The sequence below is a fragment of the Triticum urartu genome, chromosome 3, assembly GCF_003073215.2.
Source record: "Triticum urartu cultivar G1812 chromosome 3, Tu2.1, whole genome shotgun sequence".
Taxonomy (NCBI): domain Eukaryota; kingdom Viridiplantae; phylum Streptophyta; class Magnoliopsida; order Poales; family Poaceae; genus Triticum; species Triticum urartu.
Window position 1 is genome coordinate 714,459,532 of NC_053024.1, and position 23,523 is coordinate 714,483,054.

At 45.5% G+C, this 23,523-nt stretch overlaps 1 protein-coding gene across 1 annotated transcript; it reads right to left on the reverse strand.

The window, feature by feature from the left end:
* Positions 1 to 2,291: 2,291 nt before the first annotated feature.
* Positions 2,292 to 4,778, reverse strand: LOC125546139 ((DL)-glycerol-3-phosphatase 2-like). The gene is made up of 6 exons (XM_048710298.1): positions 4,532 to 4,778; positions 4,142 to 4,366; positions 3,101 to 3,161; positions 2,855 to 3,002; positions 2,666 to 2,742; positions 2,292 to 2,584 (listed from the first exon to the last, which is right to left on the reverse strand). Exons 1-6 carry the CDS (start codon positions 4,746 to 4,748, stop codon positions 2,461 to 2,463), a joined length of 852 nt encoding a protein of 283 aa, XP_048566255.1. The 5' UTR covers positions 4,749 to 4,778; the 3' UTR covers positions 2,292 to 2,460.
* Positions 4,779 to 23,523: the final 18,745 nt, after the last annotated feature.

The window sequence follows — 23,523 nt, forward strand, 5'->3', positions numbered from 1 at the left end:
GGCTGAATGGGTAGAGCAAGATGAACCAGGTGTTTATATCACTCTCACTGCCTTGCCCGGAGGGGCTAACAGTCTCAAGCGAGTTCAGTTCAGGTAAATACATTCGAAGCCTATCCGAAAGAGAACTTTTGTATCCACTCCCGTACCTTTTCATCTTTGTCGCCCATTCGTGTTGAGCTGGTTCGACATTTCAGTATTCGACTTTGTGGCTGCAGCCGGAGGAGGTTCAGTGAGAGACAGGCAGAACAATGGTGGTGGCAAGGGAACAGGGCAAGGGTGTACCAGCAGTACAATATTCACATGATTGACAAATAGATTGCAGGCATGGATCGCGAGATTGCATCTCATTTACTTGACTCGTACAAAAAAACTTGATTACAAGTGGAGACGAGGCCTTATAAAAAGGAAATGAAGGACAGGTTTTTAGTTTTACATAATTATTTTCTCTACCCTTTCCTTTTTTCCCTGTGTGAAAGTTAGGCTCTTGCAGAAGTAATGCAAAGGCTCATTTGCCACCCAGCTTTTCATTTCAATAGATGGTGTGCGTTGTTGCATGGGTCTACTTGTAATGTTGAATATTGTTAGGGGTTGAAAATTATGTGGAGTCTTTTTACCTGAAAGTCAAAGAATAGATGTATTACCAGAAACGTGGAGTCATTCTACCATTTAAGGGACCTCTCTCAATTCAGCATGTTCAATAATAGCATTAAATACAAAATTCCAATGCTCATTCTCATTTGCTTTATTTATTTCCAGAGCTATTCCTAATAAGATTACCACTCACCAAACATGGAAGGGGATTATCATGGACAGTTCTGCTAAAAAGGCAGATTTTCCATCAATTTGAGCATCTCCATATATAGTAAGCAAGTTCCAACGAAATTTCACAATTTTATCAAAACACCAAGATCCTAACAAAGTAAACTTCAATCTGCACTTGTACCACATCCAGCAAATCATCATCAACACCCACCAAAATACTTCCAGATCTACCTCTAGGAGGTGACCAATTCCATACAAAATTCTTTCCACCACACAAATTATGTAGTTCATTTTTAGTGAAATCAGCTTTAATGGTTTCTTGTAAACCAATAAAATCCAGCTTTCTTTCCAGAATTAAATCCCTAACAAATCTCTTTTTGATATCCTGCCAAATTCCTCTGACATTCCAGAACAAACCTATCATTTCTAACAATAATAATTCAAGCAGAAAAACTATCAAGATTTTTTCCTAGGCTTTTTAATGCCACCAATGGAAACAGTGTGCTTCACACAGCCAATAGCTGGTGAGCCACTTTCAACTTTTGTCGGAGGACAACTGGCTCCAACTTCTGTGAGGCAATCAAACTTGAGACTTCCTGCCGATCTTTCAGTGGTGATTGTCATGACAGGCTCAGGAACAGGTCTTGCACCCTTCCCTGGTTTCTTGCAAGTTTGGTGATGTTCAATGATAGTTTTGCGACTTGTTGTTGACTATTCGGTCAAAATACTGAGCTGGGTCGATCAATCCTTTTCTTTTTGGATGCAGAAACAGCAAAATCGGATCAGTTCAAAGGCCGAGGGCTTTGTGGACAGAAGGTAAATATTTGAGGGATGTGTGCCAAGAGACGATTCCCAAGACACATAAGATTCATGGGCCAGAATATTCGTTCATCAGTAGATTAAAAAAGTGTATCAATGAAAGATTACTGACATAGGACTAAGATCTAATGTTCTACAAGCTTCATGCTTTCCTCTTTTTTCTTTCCTTTCTTTGTAAGATTGGAGAGGTTTTTGTACCTGTATATTATATATATTCTTGTGAATTCTTTATGCATAAGATGAGGACAATTTCAGCAATAAACCTATGATAATGTGATGATATTTTGTAGCTGGTGGGCAAATGATGCTTATTTCTCCTTTCCTCGTTCCTGCATGTCATTTTCACTTTGTTATCTATTTTAATGAAACAGCAGGGCCCATGCTGCATAATATTCACCTTATTGCTTGAACTTTAGCAAATATTCCAAAGAACTAGGGTAGTTCTATCCAGAAAATATGTGGCATCACACACTTATGCTGCAACGTTTCAGGTCTGCTAAATTTTTGCTGACAATGTTTTGTTCAGTTTTAAGTTCAAGTTTCAGACATGGACATACCGAAACTGTACTTGTCTCCTTAGCTAACAGTAAGCAAACACAGTACGAGATAGGTGTTCTTCAAATACCTAAGGTATATCACTGCTAGAAGAATCATACAATAAACATAAAACAAAGTTTCAAGAAAAAAAATAGTTTAGGCACACGTCAAAATTGATGGGAGGGTCTTTATTGAAGTATATGCAGTAGCTTGCTATCACCAAATCAGACACAGCAAGAATGTTCAATGGTTACCCACTAACCCTAATCACAATTCCAGCTTTTGCATATGTAAATCAACCTGCCAATGTTCTGTTACTCACTTGAACCTCCTCAATTTCCACTACTCTTTAAAAGGTGGCAAGCCCCATTCGGTCGGGTTGAAATCTAACAGGGAACTGAGGACTTGGTCAGCATCTTTCTGATACGAAACATCCAGCCTCGGATCTGGGACCATCACTGCATACCTGCAAAGGAAAAAAAACATAGTTTGCACTTCATGCCCCAGTAGCCAAAAGGACAGTTGTGTAACTGCAGTTGTCACTTACATGCCAGCATTCTTAGCTGCTCCTACACCTGATGGCGCATCTTCAAAGACCAAGCACTTACTTGGTTCTACATTACCCTAAAAGCACAAATACAAGGCAATCATATCAGGTGAAAAGAAAGAGTGTGCACAATGTTCTGAAGGACATAGCAATAACATTACAGAAGTTCTAAAACAATAATTCTAATACCTCAAATCTTCTCATGGCAGCAAGGAAAATATCAGGAGATGGCTTGCCAGCCTTCACCTCTGGGTCATCCCCCATGACAACATGATGCATCAAGGCAAACATTTCCTGGTGGTTCTGTGTCTTCAGTGCAAAATGACGTTTATGGGATCTGAAAGACACCATAAATAAATGATTCTAACTTAGTAAAGAACAAAGAGCAACGAAGAAGAGTGCAGTGAGGCCAAGTGATTAATATAGAGAAATTACCCTGTCGCGACACAGATAGGTATTTCGTTTGCATGGAGATGATGAATCAATCGTACTACCCCTGCAAGACAAACGATTCATTATCCACCATAACTCCATAAGCAATATCATATACATATATGTAATCAGTATGCTACTCCAAGTCATTTATGTGCCAAAAACAGCTCAAATAAACAAGAAAGACAACCACATGATACATTTTAATATAGCAGTGAGTAGGAAAATAAATGATGTCCAAATGGTGGATTTTATGTTCTCTTGAGTGGTCAGTTGCTTCAGCCTAGTCTTATACAGTTGCAACTATTATTTCTATAAATGCGTCGAAGCACAAGTTTTGCGTTTTCTCGGGGAAAAATATTGAATGTTTTTTACCTTCCAGTATAGAGATTCTTTCAGTATGTTCAATCAATGATTGCGTCTGATTATATTATATCAACTGAAGATAGATCTCATGCTACCAAGTACCAACATTTTCATGAAACAAAGGACACCCAGAATTAAATCCCTTAAATTCCGTTCTAAATCATTGGTTTAATAGTGTATAATTATACTCCCTCCGTAGTTAGTGCTAGATACATCCATTTGAGCCACAAGCTTTTTGGATTGGAGGGAGTAGTACATAAGAACATGGCCCGAGTGCCATCAGCACAAGGTGGCATATTGTCTTGGGCAGCCTATATTAGTACATCGTGTGGTAAAAACTGAAAGCAGAGGTTCACGCCAAATGAATTGGCAAGGCATGCCCTTAATACTTTCAGTTCCTCATTTTTCTGCCATGTGACATTAAACTAGTAATAGAGATTGTAGCAACCACAAAAGCAACCGAAGCAATTACTGAACAGCTTATTACATCGACTTAAAGGATCTTCTACAGCTCAAATTCCTTAACTTGTTTTCCCCATCTAACAGATTATCAAGTCATGTTAAACTAAACCTGCAATTCAGTTGCCCACCCACTGACAAGTGACAAAGCTTGACACATCACTTATACACAGATAAACGACCCAAAGAGTTTCTATCATTAGAAGGGGAGAAACGAACCGGGCAGGACGGCGCAGGAGGGGAAGAGCTCCTGCAGCATGCCCTCGCGCTCCTCGAGGAACTGCTCCGGGGTGAGCAGGCCGGCGAGGCCGCACTCGTCGACGAAGATGCGCGCCGACTCGGCGGCCTTCTTGCCCATCATCTTGGCCTTGAGGGACCAGTCGAACACCTTGCCGTACCTCGCGAGGATCTTCTCCTGCACCTCCGTGTAGAACCCCTCCGTGTCTGCGCCCGTCCGCACCAAGCCATGGAATCAGGCAAGACAATGGAAACAATAGGGTGCAAGAAGCTACCAAATCCAGCCATCCAAGAAGCTACCGACAGCCCAGGAACCGGTCCGGATACCAAGAATCGAGGGAGGCGGGGGAAGGGGGAGTGGGGAGCGGGTACCGAGGAGGAGGCCGTCCATGTCGAAGATGACGTGTGAGACGGTGGCCCTGGGCGCCGGCGCTGCCTGCCCCTCGCCGGCGTCCACCGATGCCATTGCCGCGCGAGGGAAGGAGAGAGATCTGGGGGATTTCGGCGTGCGGATCTCGCGCGGCTGCTGAGCTCGTCCAGCCGACCGGATGATTGCTCCAGCGAGGTGAGCTCGTGCAGCTTGGAACATTATGGACCGGGCCAAATCTGCGCCTGTCCTAGCTCGCTGCAAACGAACAGAATGGCTAAACGGGCCGCCACGGCTCGGCCCGTGCTAATGGTGCCAGGCACAGCACGGCTATATATACATAATTAAAAAAAACATCAAAAGGACATACGTGTCGTGCCAGCCCGCATGCTCAAACTAGTGGCCCAAGCACAGATCATGGCGTGTGACGTGCCTCGCACGACCCGATTAGCCCGTGCCAGGCCTAGCATGTCTAATGTCGTGCCGCCGTGCTAATAGGCCAGCCTACCAGGCACGACCCGGATGACCGGCTCAGCTCCCCCAGCATGATTTCCTCTTCGATGAAATCCCTATTCTACGCTTATAGGGTTATAGGATTGTTGGCACATAGCGCACACACCTGATACGAAAATGGACCGAATCATTTGGAGATTGAGCTCTTTTTTTGTGAAGTTTCTAGTAGCTTTGGACTGGTTTTATGAAGCTTGTACAAGCCTCTGATCGTTTTTATTTTACCATTTCTGCTACTTTATTTTCATTTTCCATTTTAAATTTCATGAACTTTTTCTAAAAAATCATGAGGTTTTTATGAAAATCGTCACCAATTTTTACATTGGTGTACTTGTTTCATTTTTGTAAAAACATTATTAAAATCCCGAACCTTTTTCAAATTGAAGAATAATTTTCTCATCTTCGAATATTTTTTAATTTAGATTATTTAATTCACAAACCTTTTTCAAATCCATAATTTTATTTAAGTTTGTGAACATTTTTAAAATTTTAAAAACGGATATTCAGTTTTTTAGAGTGTTGCACCTCAATAAAAAATGAAATAAATAAGCAAGCCATTGATCGGTGTACCTGTATCGATCGTGCTAGAATATATGTGTTGCAAACACTAATTGGCGCCACAAATACTGTCGAGGAGATTTATGGTATTATTAGTCGGTTTATCAAAAATCAAATACTCTAAAAATATTAATTATTTGGATGTCCTTTTATTTCTCATCCCTTATTTATCTGTTCTATAACTATGTTTTGCATTCGACCAATTTATGTAAATTCTGAAGAACTTATAGTTTTCTATTGCACTTAAAAGAATTACACACGGTACATTATTGTTGAACATAATACAATACATTGTTAGTGTTCAGACTATTAATACATGTTGTTTCAAATAAATTTCACTAAATACAAACTATATTTTGCAGCATTTTTTTAATGTTTACTTTTGATAAACTAATATTTGGAAACAAAATTCACTGAGTAAGTCTTTTCAGATATGAAGAATACTAAAAAGAACTATAAAAATGCATGCCTCCACAATCTAAGCTACATATAAAAGAGGGTACTAGGAAATATGAGTGTCTTTTGCTATCGACACATAATATATATTTGATTGTGCTAAGTTAGCACTGCTAGTTCAAAGCTCAACAGACATGCATAGTTTGCCCAATTTTTGTTGATGTCTTTGTAAAAGAGTGGTTAGTTCTATTTGAGTTAGTTTGTTATTTTTTTAGAGTTTTTTTTTGTGGTGGAAAATGGATAGGGAAGTTTGGATGAACCATCACATTGTCCAACTCCCATTTAATAAATACTACATACTAAAGAAGATAAATGCATGTTCTCCGATATTTTAGTACTATTAAATATCATGAAAAGGACATATGGAATAAAGCATCCAACAAATATCTCAATACAGACCTCGAAAATGAAGCACAACATAAATATCTCGATAGACTTTTGAGAAAGCATGATTTTTATATCACATTTGATTTAATGAATGGTTTCGGTTATATTTTTGCCCGATGACCAGTCAGCACCAAAACCCACCTCGTGTGGTACCACCAAAACCCAACACGACCATGACTCATCATAACCCATAGTAAACCACTTTGTTCCTCCCACCTCACCCCCTTTCACACTTGTCCTGTCATGCCCTTGTACCAACCCCTTCTCATTGGAACCGTCCTGAGGAACAATCCATACTTATGTCATATTATCAGTTTCGTTGAGAAATGGAAGTGCGGAGAACTCATTAATTTGGAAAAGAAAATGAGCAATTAGGACAACTCCAACTCTCAAGTTTTCGAAACTATTGATCCGGATCTCTATTAATAATCATATGTTGATAGTTGGTGAAAGTTTTTCGATGAAGTAAAGCAAGCCCCCCTCCCCCTGAAATTCTTGAGATCTAAAGGGGAGTTGAAGCAGGTGTTGCATAAGCTCTACTGGGTATTTGAGGCATGTCTTCACTCTTGTGTGCTATTTTGAAGTAACAGAATGTATGCCAAACTCTAATTGCCCCATCCCCTTGTATTTGTCACTCCCTAACTCTCTCACACACCCCAACCACCCCCGCATGATATGAATGGTTCACCGTACGCACTACTCACACTCCCTCTATATATATGGTTCCTCCCGGTTTGAATTTTTTTAGATTGATTGCAAAAAGACATCTAAAAGTTAGGATCAATACGTTGAAGGACGGAGTAAACATGTTCGGTGGCCGCATGCGTCTGTCCGAGGAGAACCACTCGGAGTGCTTTTATATTCAACAAGATGATGGTGCTCTATGCATGTATACATCTAGGGATTTGAGACGAGTTGTTGGAGTCGGTGTTGAACAGAACCCTGAGGTTTCATGGTGGCTCGCCCTGAAGACCGACGAGTTATTACTTGTTCTTGTTTTGATATAAATCATAAAATCTTACACCAAAAGAATTTAATATAGAATTTCGCTACAAATTGAACATCAAACTTTTGTGCATGGCAAATCAAACACCTAAGATGGCAAATTATGTTGTCATGAGCGTGTCAAATTCTTTTAGAAAGCGATGATTTGGCAGGATTTGCCATTGCTTGCTAAAGGAAATTGTCACCCTCATGACAACATAATTTTTCATAAAAGCGTTCGATTTGCCATGTTTAAAATCTAACATCAATTTTTTTAACATTACGTTTAATCTACCCCTAATAATAAAGCGAACAGTGCTTCTGGTCGTCCGTCATATCATATTTTGCAGAAAACCCCCTTCCTTTCCCAGTAATTTACACACAGTCCTTCTTTGAGGCAGTACGAATCGTTTTTCCTGTATTTACACAAAACCCCCTATCTTTTATGCTAATTAACTCGCGGTTCATACTTAAGTGGTATAGTGAATCGTTTTTTCAGTTTTACATAACCCCCTCCCCTGAAGTCTGCATTAATCACCCCACAGTCTATTAAAAATAAAAGAAAATCAAATAACCATATCTTTTAAACCGTAACTTAAAATTTAACATGTTATATATGGAATTTGATTAGAAAAATGTGTAGAATTTCAATATGATATTATTTTACATGTTCATTATTTTTAAAATGGATATTAGGGTGCAATGTTAATCAATGACACATGATCCGTCTTTATTTCGTATCGGTGGGGATCCGTATTGCAAATGAACATGCCATACACAATATTGTGTGCTGGTTGGCAAGGAGCGAGTGAAGGAAAATAATATGATCCTTGGGCATGCTATACTTTCATCGTGTTCTCTATTTGTACATGTTTCATAATCTAAGACCCTACGTATGTGCCTTTTCTTGGTGAAATCCGCACGCATACTTACCAATGGACAACACAACTTTTTAAGTGAGTACACAAACAATTTTTATAGGATGCACATACAGTTATAAAATTCATGAACATCATAAGTACATGAAGGTTTGTTTTGAAAAAAATCCAAACTATTAGTGTGATAGTCATCATTGGAACTGGTAAATAAGATCTTAATTTATGTTACAGTTGTTGCATGTGACGGTGATACATATATGTATTCTTAAATAAAGTTAATTTATAGATGCAGCCTCCTCAGTGTCAAATGGCACCACCCAGATGTTGTGTGAGTATGGTCGTAGGTGCACGCCATCAATATGACGAGTCAGAGTCAAATTGAATCGTAATGAAAATAGTGGCTCGGATAAAAAAAAGTTCACTCTTCCGTTGCAATGCACGGGCACGTTTGCTAGTAAATAGAAAAAAGAGGAAATACAACAAAGCCCATTGTATGTTGAAACTACGGAAGGCACAACATACTTATTATTGGTACAAGTGCTAAATATTTAGGAGGATACAAAAACACAAATAGCTTCATGGGTTCAAGAAACCTAAAAGAAGACAAGTATGTTTTGTATGTCACGCCACACCATGGGGCGGTTCCATATACAATATATAGGTTACAATACTTGACCATCAAGGAAGATCAAGAGGGATCCCTTGCCGAGTCAGAATACAATCGGGAGGTGATCTCATGCCTATACAATGTAATCAATACAAAAGGAATACTTTAACATCCCCCATCAGTTTGTGCGTCATAGGGAAGTAAGCACAAACTGGAACGAAACTCGGAGAATAGCTGCGACGAGAGGCCTTTTGTCATGACATCAGCATACTGATGCGAAGAAGGGACATGAAGAACCCGCACCTCTCCAAGGGACACCTTCTCATGAACAAAGTGAATGTCGATCTCGATGTGCTTGGTACGTCGGTGCTGAACTGGGTTTGAAGCCATGTAGACAGTGCTGACATTATCACAAAAAACTATGGTGGCAGTCGTGAGGGGATGATGAAGCTCCCCGAGAAGCTGCCGTATCCAGCAACACTCGGCCACAACATGAGCTACGACACGATACTCCGCCTCGGCGCTGGAGCGAGAAACCGTGGTTTGGCGCTTAGAGGACCAAGAAACTAGGTTATCACCGAGATAAACGCAGTATCCAGATGTAGAGCGTCTGGTATCTGGGCATCCGGCCCAGTCAGCATCGGAGTAAGCCGTGAGAGACGCCGATGACGAGCGGGAGATATGCATGCTGAGGTCAAGAGTTCCTTTAATGTACCGAAGGATACGCTTGACCAGATGAAGATGCGGTTCACGAGGTGCATGCATATAGAGACAAGCCTGCTGAACAGCGTGTGCAATGTTGGGACGTGTGAGCGTCAAATACTGTAGTGCTCCAGCATAACTGCGGTACTCCGTTGGATCTGCAAGAAGAGCGCCATCCTGTGTCGAGAGCTTGCATTTAGCATCAATAGGAGTGGAGGATGGATGACAGTCCACCATGCCCGCACGATGGAGAAGATCCAACGCATACTGTCGCTGCGATAGCACCATGCCAGACGTTGTCCGAGTGACAGAAATACCGAGGAAGAAGAATAGGGCGCCAAGGTCCGTCATGGCAAACTCAAAGTGGAGCTGCTGAGTGAGATGACGAAGGAGCCGATCCGTGGAGGCGATGATGACGATGTCATCCACATAGAGAAGAATGTAGGCGATGTCGTGGCCGCTCTTGTAGATGAGCAAGGAAACATCCGACTTGGAGGTGACAAATCCCATCTGATGTGCAAACATAGCAAACCGCTGGTACCAAGCGCGCGGCGCCTGCTTAAGACCGTAGAGCGATTTGTGAAGACGGCACATGTAGTCGGGAAAGCGGGCGTCGACAAATCCCGGGGGTTGCTGAGAATAGACCTCCTCATCAAGATTGCCATGGAAAAAGGCGTTCTTGACGTCGAGCTGGTGAACTGGCCATGCTTGGGATATGGCAAGGCTGAGGACGATGCGGATCGTGGCTGGCTTGACGACCGGACTAAATGTCTCGTCGAAGTCGATGCCCGGCTACTGAGAGTATCCACGAACCACCCATCGAGCCTTGTAGCGGGCAAGGCTGCCGTCGGCGTGGAACTTGTGTTTGAAGATACATTTCCCTGAAACAACATGAGCACGAGAAGGGCGTGGAACGAGTGACCAAGTCCCATTAGCAACAAGAGCATCAAATTCCTCGAGCATGGCACGACGCGAGTGAGGATCATGGAGAGCACCCCGGTATGTTTTGGGAACAAGGGAGGGAGTCGAGTGAGACACCGTTAGGTTGAGACGATCAACGGGCTGAAAAAGGCCGCGTTTAGCACGCGTGAGCATGGTGTGTGTGTTAGAAGGAGATGGGGGGCGGTGAATCACAACAGGTGGCGATGGATCAGGAGACGTGGAGTGGGTAGACAGGGAAGGGGCCGTCAGAATAGTCTGGGAGTTCGTTGGGCTTGGAGGCGGGCTGTTGGGTGAAGCCGGCGTGGGGAAAGGTGATGATTCACCTTGCATGGCGGGTGATGTGGGCGCATGCATGATGGCTGGTGAGAGAGGCGCGCATGCAGCGGGCAGGGTGGAGGCGCGGGTGGGCGCGCGTGTAGCAAGCAGGGAGGAGGCATGCGAGGAGTGTGGTGGCGCGCGCTACGCGGGCGGGGAGGAGCTGGCGCGGGGGGCGCAGGAGGGGGTGTGAGGTTGCCATGCAAAGCGGGTTGCGGGCGGCCATGCATAATGGTTTCGGGTGGGTTGGGGGTGGTGGCCGCTAGATCCAGTAAAAAATCAAGGGCGGACAGGGAGTTTTGTGGACGGTCTTTAGAACAGGAGAAGGGAAAGATGTTTTCGTCAAAGACGACGTGACGAGAAACAATAACTCGCCGAGTGACGAGGTCTAGACAACGGTAGCCCTTGTGTTGGCTAGGATAGCCGATGAACACGCATGCTAGAGAGCGAGGGGAGAGTTTGTTCTTAGCGGTGGCGGATTGATTCGGATAGCATAGACAACTGAAGACACGAAGGGCGGTGTAATCAGGTGGAGTGTCGTGTAGACGGATGTAGGGTATAGCGAAGTCTATGGCTTGGGAGGGGCGTATGTTGACTAGGTGGGTAGCGGTGTCGAGTGCCTCGGCCCAATAGGAGGGTGGCATGGATGACTGGAACAGTAAGGTGCGAACGACGTCATTGATCGTATGAATGGCACGCTCGGCCTTTCCGTTTTGGGCAGAAGTGTAGGGACAAGAAAGGCGGAGACGAATACCGTTAGCGGAGAGGAAGGTGGTGACGGTGGAGTTGAGGAACTCGGTGCCATTGTCGGCCTGCATGGCTACGAGAAGACGAGAAAACTGAGTGCGGACATAGGCAACAAAGTTTATGAGTATGGCAGCGGTTTCGGATTTCTGTCGAAGGGGAAAGGTCCACATAAAATGTGAACAATCATCAACAATGATGAGGTAGTATTTAAAACCAGAATTACTCAACACTGGAGATGTCCAAAGATCACAATGTATCAACTTAAATGGTTCAACGCTTATTGAAGATGACCTAGCGAAGGGCAAACGCACGTGCTTGCCAAGTTGACATGCATGACAAATACATAAGGCTGCTTTATTACAAGAAACAAAAGACTGTTTATGAAGGTGTGACATAGCGTCACGTCTGGGATGACCTAAGCGGCAATGCCAAAGCTCGGTGGAGGTGGTGGCGAGGAGTCCATGGGCGTGATGATTGACGACGGACGATGGGAAGACGTAGAGGTCTCCATAGCTACTGCAGCGAAGAATCACGGCCTTGGTGCGAAGGTCCTTCATAGAAAAGCTGAAGGGGTCAAATTCTATTGAACAAAGATTATCAATCGTGAAGCGTCGAACAGAGAGTAGTTTTTGACAATATGAGGAACAAGAAGAACATTGTTAAGTAGGAGTGTGCGGGTGAAAGTGGGTAGAGATGCATGACCGGTGTGGGAGATAGGCAAGGTGGAGCCATTGCCCACAGTTACTATGGAAGAAGAAGTTGAAGGGGTGAGATGATGAAGCATAGCGGGGTCGGAAGCCATGTGGGCAGTGGCCCCGGAATCCATGACCCACTCGCCGACAAGTATGTTTTGTATGTCACGCCACACCATGGGGCGGTTCCATATACAATATATAGGTTACAATACTTGACCATCAAGGAAGATCAAGAGGGATCCCTTGCCGAGTCAGAATACAATCGGGAGGTGATCTCATGCCTACACAATGTGATCAATACAAAAGGAATACATTAACACTAAATAACTGCTCTATATGATTACAAATCATGCAACTCGCTCCATCTTCATAATAAACATATGGTTCACGAATCCATCCAACCATCCAAGCCACACCTAGCAGTGCACAAGAAACAAGTTTAATAAAATCTTACTCCATGGCCAGTTCTCGAAGGCGAGAAACAATTAGCGCCGGCCAATCGATCTCCAAGGGCACAATCTCTCTACGGCCGACGCCACCGCGCGGACAATCTGCTACCTCCTGCATCACCCCGGTCTTGACACTGACAGCATAGACGCGCTGTTGATCGTCCTTGATGAGCAACGTGCCGTTCTTCTCCCCCAAGCACGCGTACTCCACCCCACGTCCAGCCTTCGTCTTCTTCTTCTTCTTCGACGGTGGATCTAGCTTCAACAAAGTAGGGACGGGCCTTCCGTCATCGTGCCACGTCCAGATATCCAGCTGGTTGCAGTCTAGCTGCAGCGAGAACAACGTGAGCCTCCCCTCGGCGTCGAGGCTAAAGTATGGCTCGTCATGGGTTTTGGGGTTGAGGGGGTCTCGTGGTATCACGATCGGTAGCTTTGCCGTGGAGACGTCGCCGGTCTTGGTACTGACATCAAACCAGGAAACGAGTGCAAGCCTGACTTGTTGCAGAAGAACCACCGCGCGGCGCCACCGCACACGACCGCGTTTTGCTGGCAGAGCGGCGCGCACAGGTTGTGGTTCACGCGGCCGGCGCACGTGCTCCATCCCCAGTCACCGGCCGACGAGAACGTGTGAAGACGGTACTGCATCGTGTCCTTCTGGATGATCATGATGAGAACCTTGAAGAAGGACAGCTCGTCTCCGTCGCCGTCGCCGTCCTCCGAGCTTGAACAGTCCGTGGCGGTAAGGATGGCGTACCCGGTGGAGTAATTGGAAGAACCGTAGTTAAGCTTTAGAGGGGGCAGCGATTTGAACCTGCCGGTCAACGGGTTGCACAGGACTGGTAGGTCGCCGACGCGGACGAGGAGGAGGACGCCGCGAGAGGTCAACGGCACGGCGGAGTCGGCACAGCCGACAAGGCGGGGACAGTCGAGAAGGCCGAACACCGGACGGGGCCCCTGGACGAAGCACGGCTCGGGGAGCCCTCTAGGGCGCCGTTGCTGGGCGAAGAAGCCGGGGAAAGGCGACGAGCGGCACGCGTCCTCCGGCAAGCAGCGGCGGACGAAGGAGGGGTCGGACACGAGCAAACTGCACCACCGCTTGCACGCTGTGGCGCAGCGGAAGAGGGCCACCGTGTCCTTGACGAGGAGGAAGATCTTTCGGAGCACTTCGTCAGGGAGCTGGACTGCCGTCGCCGCCGCCTCCTCCGTCTTTCTCCGTCGATCTTGTTTTCGTTGTGTGCGGTTCTTCGATCGATCTATATATATGCACAGTCGATTGGAGTTGGATCCGGAATTCCGGATACAAACTGGTCGCTTGAGACGTGTAAGAAAGAACCTCTATTCTGACCATCTATTTCTTGCATCAAATTGGTGCGTACAAACTTTTTAATTTGGTTCCCTCTCAAATGAGAAAACATTTGGACTAGAAGCTTTGCAGGTCAACATCACACGAGTACTATCATGGGTAAAAAAATAGATATTTTTGACGCAACATAAATAAATATTTAAATTGATGAATCTTGTTTGAAGTTTATAATTTGAGTATTTTATGTTGCATCAAAAAAACCGGAAACATTTTATGAGTGCCACTTGTGTGTCTTTGACCTGCAAAGTTTCAAGGTCAAATGTTCTCTTGTTTTCTAAAAAATGAAAAAGAGCTATTTACTACTCCCTCTGTTCATTTTTATAAGATCTTGAAGACATTTCAGACAATGTGTAAAACAACCTATTTTGAGTTGTCTAAAACGACTTACAAAAATGAACGGAGGGAGTATATAAAAACAGAAAGTTGGATGGCGTAGGTGAAGCTACGTGGTAGCATCGAGAATTTACACTCCCCCATGGTCGACTAGTTTGAGCTGGTGATATGCCTCTGGCGGACCTTCGTTGACATGAGGTCGATGCTCATGGCTGTGGGTGGCATCAAACAATACCTCAAAAGGTGTACACGCCGAGCTCTCGATTCCGCAGCACAGCCATGCGCCCCCTCCCTCTGTCCACCGCCGGCCGACTGCTCATGAGCAAGGATGGCTTCACCGCCCGCAGGCTGCAGTTTACACATCCATATTGTTTCGAACACTTAGCTACACCTCCATATTGTTTCGAACACTTAGCCATGCACTCCACCTCACAAGTTCGTACATATTGTTTCGAACTACTCATGACGTGTTGTTTACACATCCATATTGTTTCGAACTATCTCATGACGTGTGACTCGGCTCATGTCCATCATCAAGCTGGTTTCTGGATCAACTTATGTTAGTCACGACATGCCCATCATCAAGAAAAATTACTACTATTGTTTTTTCAAGGACACACTAAGATAGCCTTTTGCGGTGCAAACATTTTTTTTAGAAAACACAATAAGGTAGTGGCCTTTTACGGATATCCATGATTGAGCCGAGGCTTATATGCTCCCGATGAATAGTAGAGTTATAAAAAAAATACTGAAGAAATTTTAAAAAAATGTTATTTTATTATCTAAGATGTTGTTGTGTGCTAGCTGCTTGCAAAATTTTGTTGTGAAAATGATATTCCCGCGCAAAAATCAGTTCTTGACAATGCTCTTTTTCAAAGTTTCTTTCACACCTGATTTTTTTTTGTTGAAGGCTTCCCAAAGTCATTTCACCATGATTTTTTGCATGCACATAGCGCACTCAAGCATCTTCGATGAGAAAAAGAAATCAGATTTAAAAAAAAATATTTTTACTATTTTTGATGAAATTACTGTTCACACCTAGGCGGGCACCAAAACGCCGCTATCCTTTTCTACAACCCTATAAAGATTCAGCTCTTTTTTAGACAAAAAAAAGATTCAGCTCTTTTTTAGACAAAAATAAGATTCAGCTAGTGTCATAGCCGGTACCTTTTCGCAAAAGGCCGACGATCATTACTGGACTGGGCTAATTATATCAAACAAAAATGGCCCTAAGCAGAGAGTGGGCCTAATATATATACGCACTAGCTAGCACATCGCCGTCGAGCCCACGCGAGCACGCGACTCGGCCAGTTCGTCATCGCGCTGCACGCTCCGCCGTCTAATCCACCGCCGGCCGCAATCCTCCCATCACTTCGACCACTCGATCTCCGACCCTCGTCGCCCCCAGCCTCCCCTTCCCCACAAAAATCTATCCACACACCCAAATCAAGATGGCAACGTGGACGAAACCCACCGGGTTTTGCTTGCACAAACTCATCCCTACGAGAACATCGTAAACCCGTCCCCGTCCCCATCAACATGCGCGGGGTTAAATCTTTGCCCGTCCCCTAAACCCATCAGGTTTTGAAAACCCACGGGGAACCCGTCCCCACGAGCAGTCAATGAAAACAACAACATTTGGAAGAAAAACGGGAGCATATTACAGCAGCAGGCGACGGCTGGGGGACCTAAGTTTAGGTTTAGGTGTCGTGTTGTGCGGGAGAGAGAGTCCTAAAGAGCGAGCAACACTGCAGCGACCGAGTGAGGGGTTGGTTTGTACTCCAGGGCCTCGATGTTGTGGGGCTCGGCTCCTCGGGCATTGTGGCTTTGGGCCACTTGAGTCAAGATGGATCGGTGCGTGCTAAATAATGTACTCCCTCCATTCCAAAATATAGTGCGCCCGCGTTTTCCGAGGTTGAACTTTGACCATAAATTTAACGAACGAGACCGACTGCGGCGGGAGAAAAAGTTACATAATTAAAAACTTCTTTCGAATACGAAATCACTGATATAACTTTTGCTCCCGCCGCAATCGGCCTTGCTAGTTAAATTTACGGTCAAAGTTGAAGCACGTAGATAGAGGAAGCACTACATTGTGGAATGGAGGGAGTATTTTGACGTGTTTTATCGGGTTTCGGATTTGGGTAGTACTCAAACGGGTTTAAACCCGCGAAACATGCTGGGTTTAATAATGTACCCACGAGCAGCTCCGCGGAGATAGAAAGTCGTCCATCCCCATCCCCTAATAGGATAAAAACCCGCGGAAACGCGGGTTTCCGGGCCCATTACCATCTTGACACCTAAGGCGGAGAGGAGGGCCTACCGATCGATCTGGGATCGAACCACGCACCGGAGAGGAAGAGCTTGATGTCACTCGATCTGGAATACATGAACAGCGACCTAGCTGTTCTTGCTGCTGCTTACCACGGCGACTGCGAGGAGGACGCCGCCAAGAAGCCATCCGGAGGAGAGGGAAAGGTATTGATTTTACGCAGGCCCCCAACCCCAAAGGATTCCTCATCCCTGAACCCCCCTGCTCATGGCTACCCCGACGGCGGCGGCGGCCAGCCAAGCTTCGTCCTCTTCGAGCCATACGCCTACTTCGCCGACCGCCACAACGCCACCACCGCCGGCTGCAGCCTGGAGGGTCTCCGTCTCCGGGGGCAAATCAAGGTCACCTTCTGCACCGCCCAGCCGCCGCAAGTCTCCTACCTCTGCGTTATGCCACCGACTACGACCACACCGTGTTCACCTTCCCGCCTGGCATAGTCGCCACGGAGACTGACGGCGGCCTCGTCCTTCTATCCGTCCTAGTTGGTGACCGCTCATCATATGTTTGGCTTCCCCGCAAACCACACTACTTCGTCTACAACGCCAGCGTCCCCGAGCTCAAGCACATCAAGCAACCCGGCGACGTGCACCTAGTCAACGAGCATTCGTTTGCCATTGTGCGCAAACCTGAGCCTGACTGCACCTACGGCTACGTGCTCGCCGCACAAGCTGATCGGTTTGTGTACGGCAATCCTTGTCACCTCTGCCTGTATAAACCTGCCACCGATTCCTGGAGCAAACTGCTGGTGAACGTCGATTCAGTCCCCTACGTGCTCACCACATACAAGTCAAGATGGCAATGGGCCTCGAAACCCGCGTCCCCGTGGGTTTTACCTTATTAGGGAACGGGGATGGGCATCTTTTCATCCCCGCGGGGCTGTTGTTGGGCACATTATACAATCCGACACGTTTCATGGGTTTACACCCGTTTCGGTAGTCCCCGAACCCGAAACCCGGCAATACCTGTGAAATTACATTATTATTTTTACCACCGTAGTCATCTTACCCCCGAAATCTTAGAAGTCTTGATGTGTTCACAAGATTGGATAAGAAACAAATATAAAGGTGTGTCTTTCTTTACATATCATCATAAAGTTTACCATTATCTTGCTGCAATGTTTCATAAGATGTTTATTACTACTTATTTGATTCTTATAGATGCTGACAATGAATAAGGACAAAGATTTTAGAGTTGTCTTCAAGACATTCAAGAGGGAATGCAGGTGAAGTACAGGTACTTGCGAATTTCAAATACTAATGTGTATATTTTTCTCATATTTAACTTTAGCTTGAGTGAATTTTGATCTTCCCTAGGTATTGGCACTTTGATTTGGCATTTGGAAGATTTGAAGATGGTCGTTTGGAGGCTTGGAGATGTGAAACATGCCATGATGATTCCAACTTTAAAGTGATTTGTGAACTATAGTTTTATTTCAGAACTTATATAGTTGTTGACCCATCTACAATTGTTTTTTGTTGAAATTTACTCAAGTTATGCTGCTGAAATGTGCTTGTTTTGCTGCTGAAATGTTATTCTTTGTCGCCACTATGTTTGTTTAAATATTTTGATTTTATCGTGGGTTCCCCGAAACCCGATGGGTTTAGGGGACGGGCAAAAAACTAGCCCCGCACACGGTGATGGGGACGGGGACGGGTTTACGATTTTCTCGTGGGAATGAATTTGGTAAGGCAAAACCCGATGAGCTTCGTCCCCGTTGCCATCTTGACATAAGGCACTCGCCATCAGAGGGGATTCAGGCCTAGTGGCCTGGGTCGACCTCTCGCATATGATCACCTTTTGCAACGTAGGGTGGATGTATATCATCATATCACACACATAGACAGTACAGGGTTTAGTAGGGTGGATACTCTGAATTCAACCAAAATAAAATATGCCAGGTCAATGATACCATTCATCTCAAGGACAGATTTAGGATTGGTGACGTTCGGCGCTATGGATTTGAAAAGAACCTTTTTTTTTTGCGGGTGATTTGGGAAGAACCTGCTGTGGCGTTAAACACATTATATATTAGTATAGATTAGGGATGGAAAGTGATAGCGGATAATCCGAAATATCCGATATTCGTATTCGAGAAAATGTCTATTCGTATCCGAAACATCCGCATCCGAATCAAAATGAAAATGGAAATTGTCCGTATCCGAATTTATTAAACAAATACAAAATAAAATATGGTAGGAGATTTTGACACAAATATGGATATGGAAGTGGATATATCCGTATCCGAATAAGATTATGGGAGGTATTTTTTAAAATTCTAGGCCCAATATTCCAATTATCCAAAATAAAAGCCAAATAAGTGGTCAAATTTTACTCTTTATATGATTAAACTTATAAATTATTATGCATTACAATAGTATTTATTCATAAACCTATTTATCATTGACTTATTGTATGTCACAAGTTGATTATTTTAAGTTACATAGCTATCGACTAATTTACTTAAGCAACATGTTGATATAATTCGTATCCGTTCCGAATTAAGAAAATATCCGATACATATCCATATTCGAATAATATCCGAGCCACATCTGTATCCGAGAACATCCGTATTCGGATTCGTATTTGTTTTGAAAATATAAAAATGGAAGTGGTAAGAGCACTATCCGATCCGCATCCGATCCGTTTCCACCCCTAGTATAGATACACAGCACCAACAACATGCAACTGTAACATGTGGTGGAAGCAGATATACACTATTTCACCTTGGTTGTTGCTGCATTATACTACTATAAACTATTTACTGATAGAGTGCTACATCTTGTAAACAAGTTTGGCATTTTTCAGCAGTCCGTTTCACAAGGAAGTCTAAAGCAGCGGCTATATATTAGGGCCGTGCTACGAAGTTGTGTATGGATCAGCTTTTTGTTTCTTCCAAACTACTTGTATTACTGAAGACATGCTTGTTAAACATACATGGCGCATTACACATACATGACAGAGGAGGATCTTCAGAGATAGTTCAGGAGGTAGTTTAGCTAGGATATCATATCTATTCGGTTGTAACTAAGTTTATCTCTTGCTTTCTTTCTCCTCAAGTTGTATCCCGATTCTCTCTTATCTTCTCAACCAACTCATGTATGCGCCTGAGGGTTATTGCGCCCCTGCTATATAACACGTAGCACGTCGCCCAAGATAGGGCAAGACGTTTCCGCCATCGCACATGGTAATCAGAGCCTTCCTCTTCCAATCTAGCCTCCCTATTGCATCTAGTGCATAGCCATGTCTTCATCCTCCGGCGCCGCTCAACCTAGCCTCAATGGCCAGGTCACCGAGAAGCTCAATCGCACGAACTACGTGCTGTGGCGCACGCAGGTCACACCCCACCTGCGGGGCGCCGGTGTCTTCGGCTACGTCGACGACACCGCGCCGGAGCCGGCCAGACTCCACGTCACCAAAGACAAGGACGACAAGGAGTCTTCTGAGCCCAACCCTCTCCACCCACTTTGGGTCCGGTAGGATCAACAAGTGCTTGGCTATCTGCTGAGTACCCTCTCCAAGGAGGTGTTGGTCGTGGTCACAGCGATCACCACGACGCGCGACCTCTGGGTGGCCTTGGCGGGCATGTTCTCGTCCCAGTCCCTCAGCCGCGTCAACAACATCAGGACTGCGCTCATCAACGCGCAGAAGGGCAACCAATCGGTCGCCTCCTACTTTGCCTCCCTGCGCGGCCTCGCCGATGAACTCGCCGCCGCCGGAAAACCTATCCAGGACGACGAGTTGATCTCGTACATCCTCCACGGCCTCAACGTCGACTACCAGCCGCTCGTCTCCGCCCTCGACGCCCGCGTCACGCCCGTCACCCTCGACGAGCTCTATGTCATGCTGAGTAACTTTGACCAGCGCATGGCCCAGTTCCACGGCTCCTCCGGCGGCTTCAAATCTTCGGCCAACGCCGCATCTCGCGGTCGTGGTGGTGGCTCTCGCTCGCGTGGATCTCCCCGCAACAAGGGGCGGTCAGGAGGAAACAGCAACACTAGCGGCGGCTCCTCCAACTCTCGCAACGGCCGCTCCATCAACTCCAAGCCTCGCCGCGGCGGCGGCTCCAGCTGGTCCCCTCCTGATGCGCCCCGCTGCCAGATCTGTGGAAAGCTTGGGCACATAGCCAAGGACTGCTAGTACCGCTACGATGAAGATGACGACTCCTCCCAAGACGAGGACAAGGTTGTTGTGGCTGCCGACAGCTCCTACAGCGTTGACACGAACTGGTATGTTGATAGTGGGGCTACCAACCACATCACCAACGAGCTCGAGAAGGTCACCATGAAGGAAAAATACCGGGGCAAGGATCAAATCTACACTGCCAACGGCGAAGGTATGAGGATTAGTCATGTTGGTCACTCACTTTTTAGTACCCCTCGTCATAAAATTCATCTAAAGAAAATCTTGCTAGTTCCTAGTGCCGACAAGAATCTTCTTTCTATTCATAGAATTGCCATTGACAACCATGTCTTCCTTGAGTTTCATCCTTATTTTTTCTTGATCAAGGATCAGGCAACGAAGAAATTGCTCTATCGAGGTAGATGCATTCGAGGGCTCTACCCGTTGATTCCGGAGCGTAGAAGATTCAATAAACAAGCCTATGGTGCTGCCAAACTCTCATCAACATGGTGGCACGATAGATTAGGACATGCTGCTTTCTCTTTAGTTGAAAAACTGCTTAGGAAAAATAAGCTCCCGTTTGTTGGTGAGCGTGATCTTGAAACTATTTGTGATTCTTGTCAACGTGCAAAAAGTCATCAATTGCCTTATCCCATATCTACTAGTGTTTCTACCAAACCCTTGCAATTAATCTTCTCTGATGTTTGGGGCCCTGCTCCTAGTTCTGTTGGTAGACACACTTACTATGTGAGCTTCATAGATAACTACAACAAATTTTCTTGGATTTACCATCTCAAAAAGAGATCTGATGTTTTTAAAGTTTTTTAAAACTTTCAAGCTCTCGTTGAACGAAAATTCGATAGTAAGATCATTGCTGTCCAGTCGGACTGGGGAGGGGAATATGAAAAATTAAATTCCTTTTTCCAAAACCTTGGCATATCACATCATGTGTCATGCCCTCACACTCATCAACAGAACGGCTCTGCTGAACGCAAGCACAGACACATAGTTGAGGTTGGTTTAGCCCTCCTCGCCGGCGCATCTATGCCCCTCAAGTTCTGGGATGAGGCTTTCCTCACAGCCGTTCACATCATCAACATGCTTCCTAGTCGTGTCATTAACAATGAAACACCACTAGAACAACTCTTCCATGTTAAACCCGACTACAAATCTCTGTGTGTTTTTGGGTGTGCCTGTTGGCCCAATCTTCACCCATACAACAATTGAAAGCTCATGTTTCGCTCCAAACAATGTGTTTTCCTAGGCTATAGCACCCAACATAAAGGTGTCAAGTGCCTCGACGTTGCCACTGGCCGTGTGTATATCTCATGTGACGTTGTATTTGATGAAACCAAATTTCCTTTCGCTGATCTTCACCCCAACGCCGGTGCTCTTCTTCGCCAAGAGATCCTTCTTTTGTCTCCTCATCTCTCCGGTGTTGATCAAGGGGGAAACAATAGTGATGATCAACTACTGACTAACCCTCTTACTGATGATATGCATGAGCCTTGTGGTGTTACAGGTGAAAACAACGAGAAAAATGGCGAAATTAGAGAAGAAAATCCTCCACCGGCGCCATATTTCATGTGCCCGGAATCTGGAGACAAATCCCCCTCGGGATCCGTTCGCCTGCACCTGCAGCGTATCAGATCCGCCTTGGGATCAGTGGCGGCAGACGCGCCAGCAGCGTGCACGCCCGCCTCGGACCAGGCGCGCCCCACGCGGCCACCTCTCACGGGATGCGGCGCGTCGTCATCTCCGCACCAATCGCCATCCACCACTTGTCCGTGCACACTTCACCGGCCAACCGGTGTGCTACAAGCGGCGCCACCCGGTCCGCCCGACCGGTGCGGGGCCCGAAGCTGGCGTGGGATCCAGCGCTGACCAGCGTGTGCATCCAACCGGCGTCAGACCCGAGGTTGATTCGCCATCATGTGGCAATGATGAACCTGCTGCTGCGGCGGGATCTTCTGCGGATTCTGCACACGGGCAGCCGCTGCCCCTTGCCACAGAAAATCCGAGCGGGGCAGAATCTGCTGCTCCTGCGCGCAGATCATCCTCGGGATCAGCCCCTACAGAAACTCCTGTTCAGCCTGCGGGATCATTTGTGGCTGAAAATCTGGGCACTTCTCCTCGGCGTACACGACTACAAAAGGGAGTAATACAACCTGTTAATTACAAATGTGTAAGAAAATATGGCATGGTTTGTTCTACAGGTGAACCGAGTGAACCTCATACTCTAGAAGAAGCACTTGGTGATGAAAAATGGAAGAAAGCAATGAATGAAGAGTACATAGCTCTAAAGAAAAATAAGACATGGCACTTAGTTCCTCCACAGCAAGGTAAAAATTTAATTGATTGCAAGTGGGTATTCAGGATCAAGAGAAAATCTGATGAAACTATTGACCGTTACAAGGCTAGGCTCGTTGCAAAACAACGGTATGGTATTGACTATGAGGATACCTTTAGTCCAGTTGTTAAAGCTGCAACCATCCGTCTTGTTTTGTCTATTGCTGTTTCTAGGGGCTGGAGTCTCAGACAGTTAGACGTTCAGAATGCGTTTCTTCACGGTGTTCTAGAAGTGGAAGTGTACATGAAGCAACCTCCTGGGTTTGAAAGC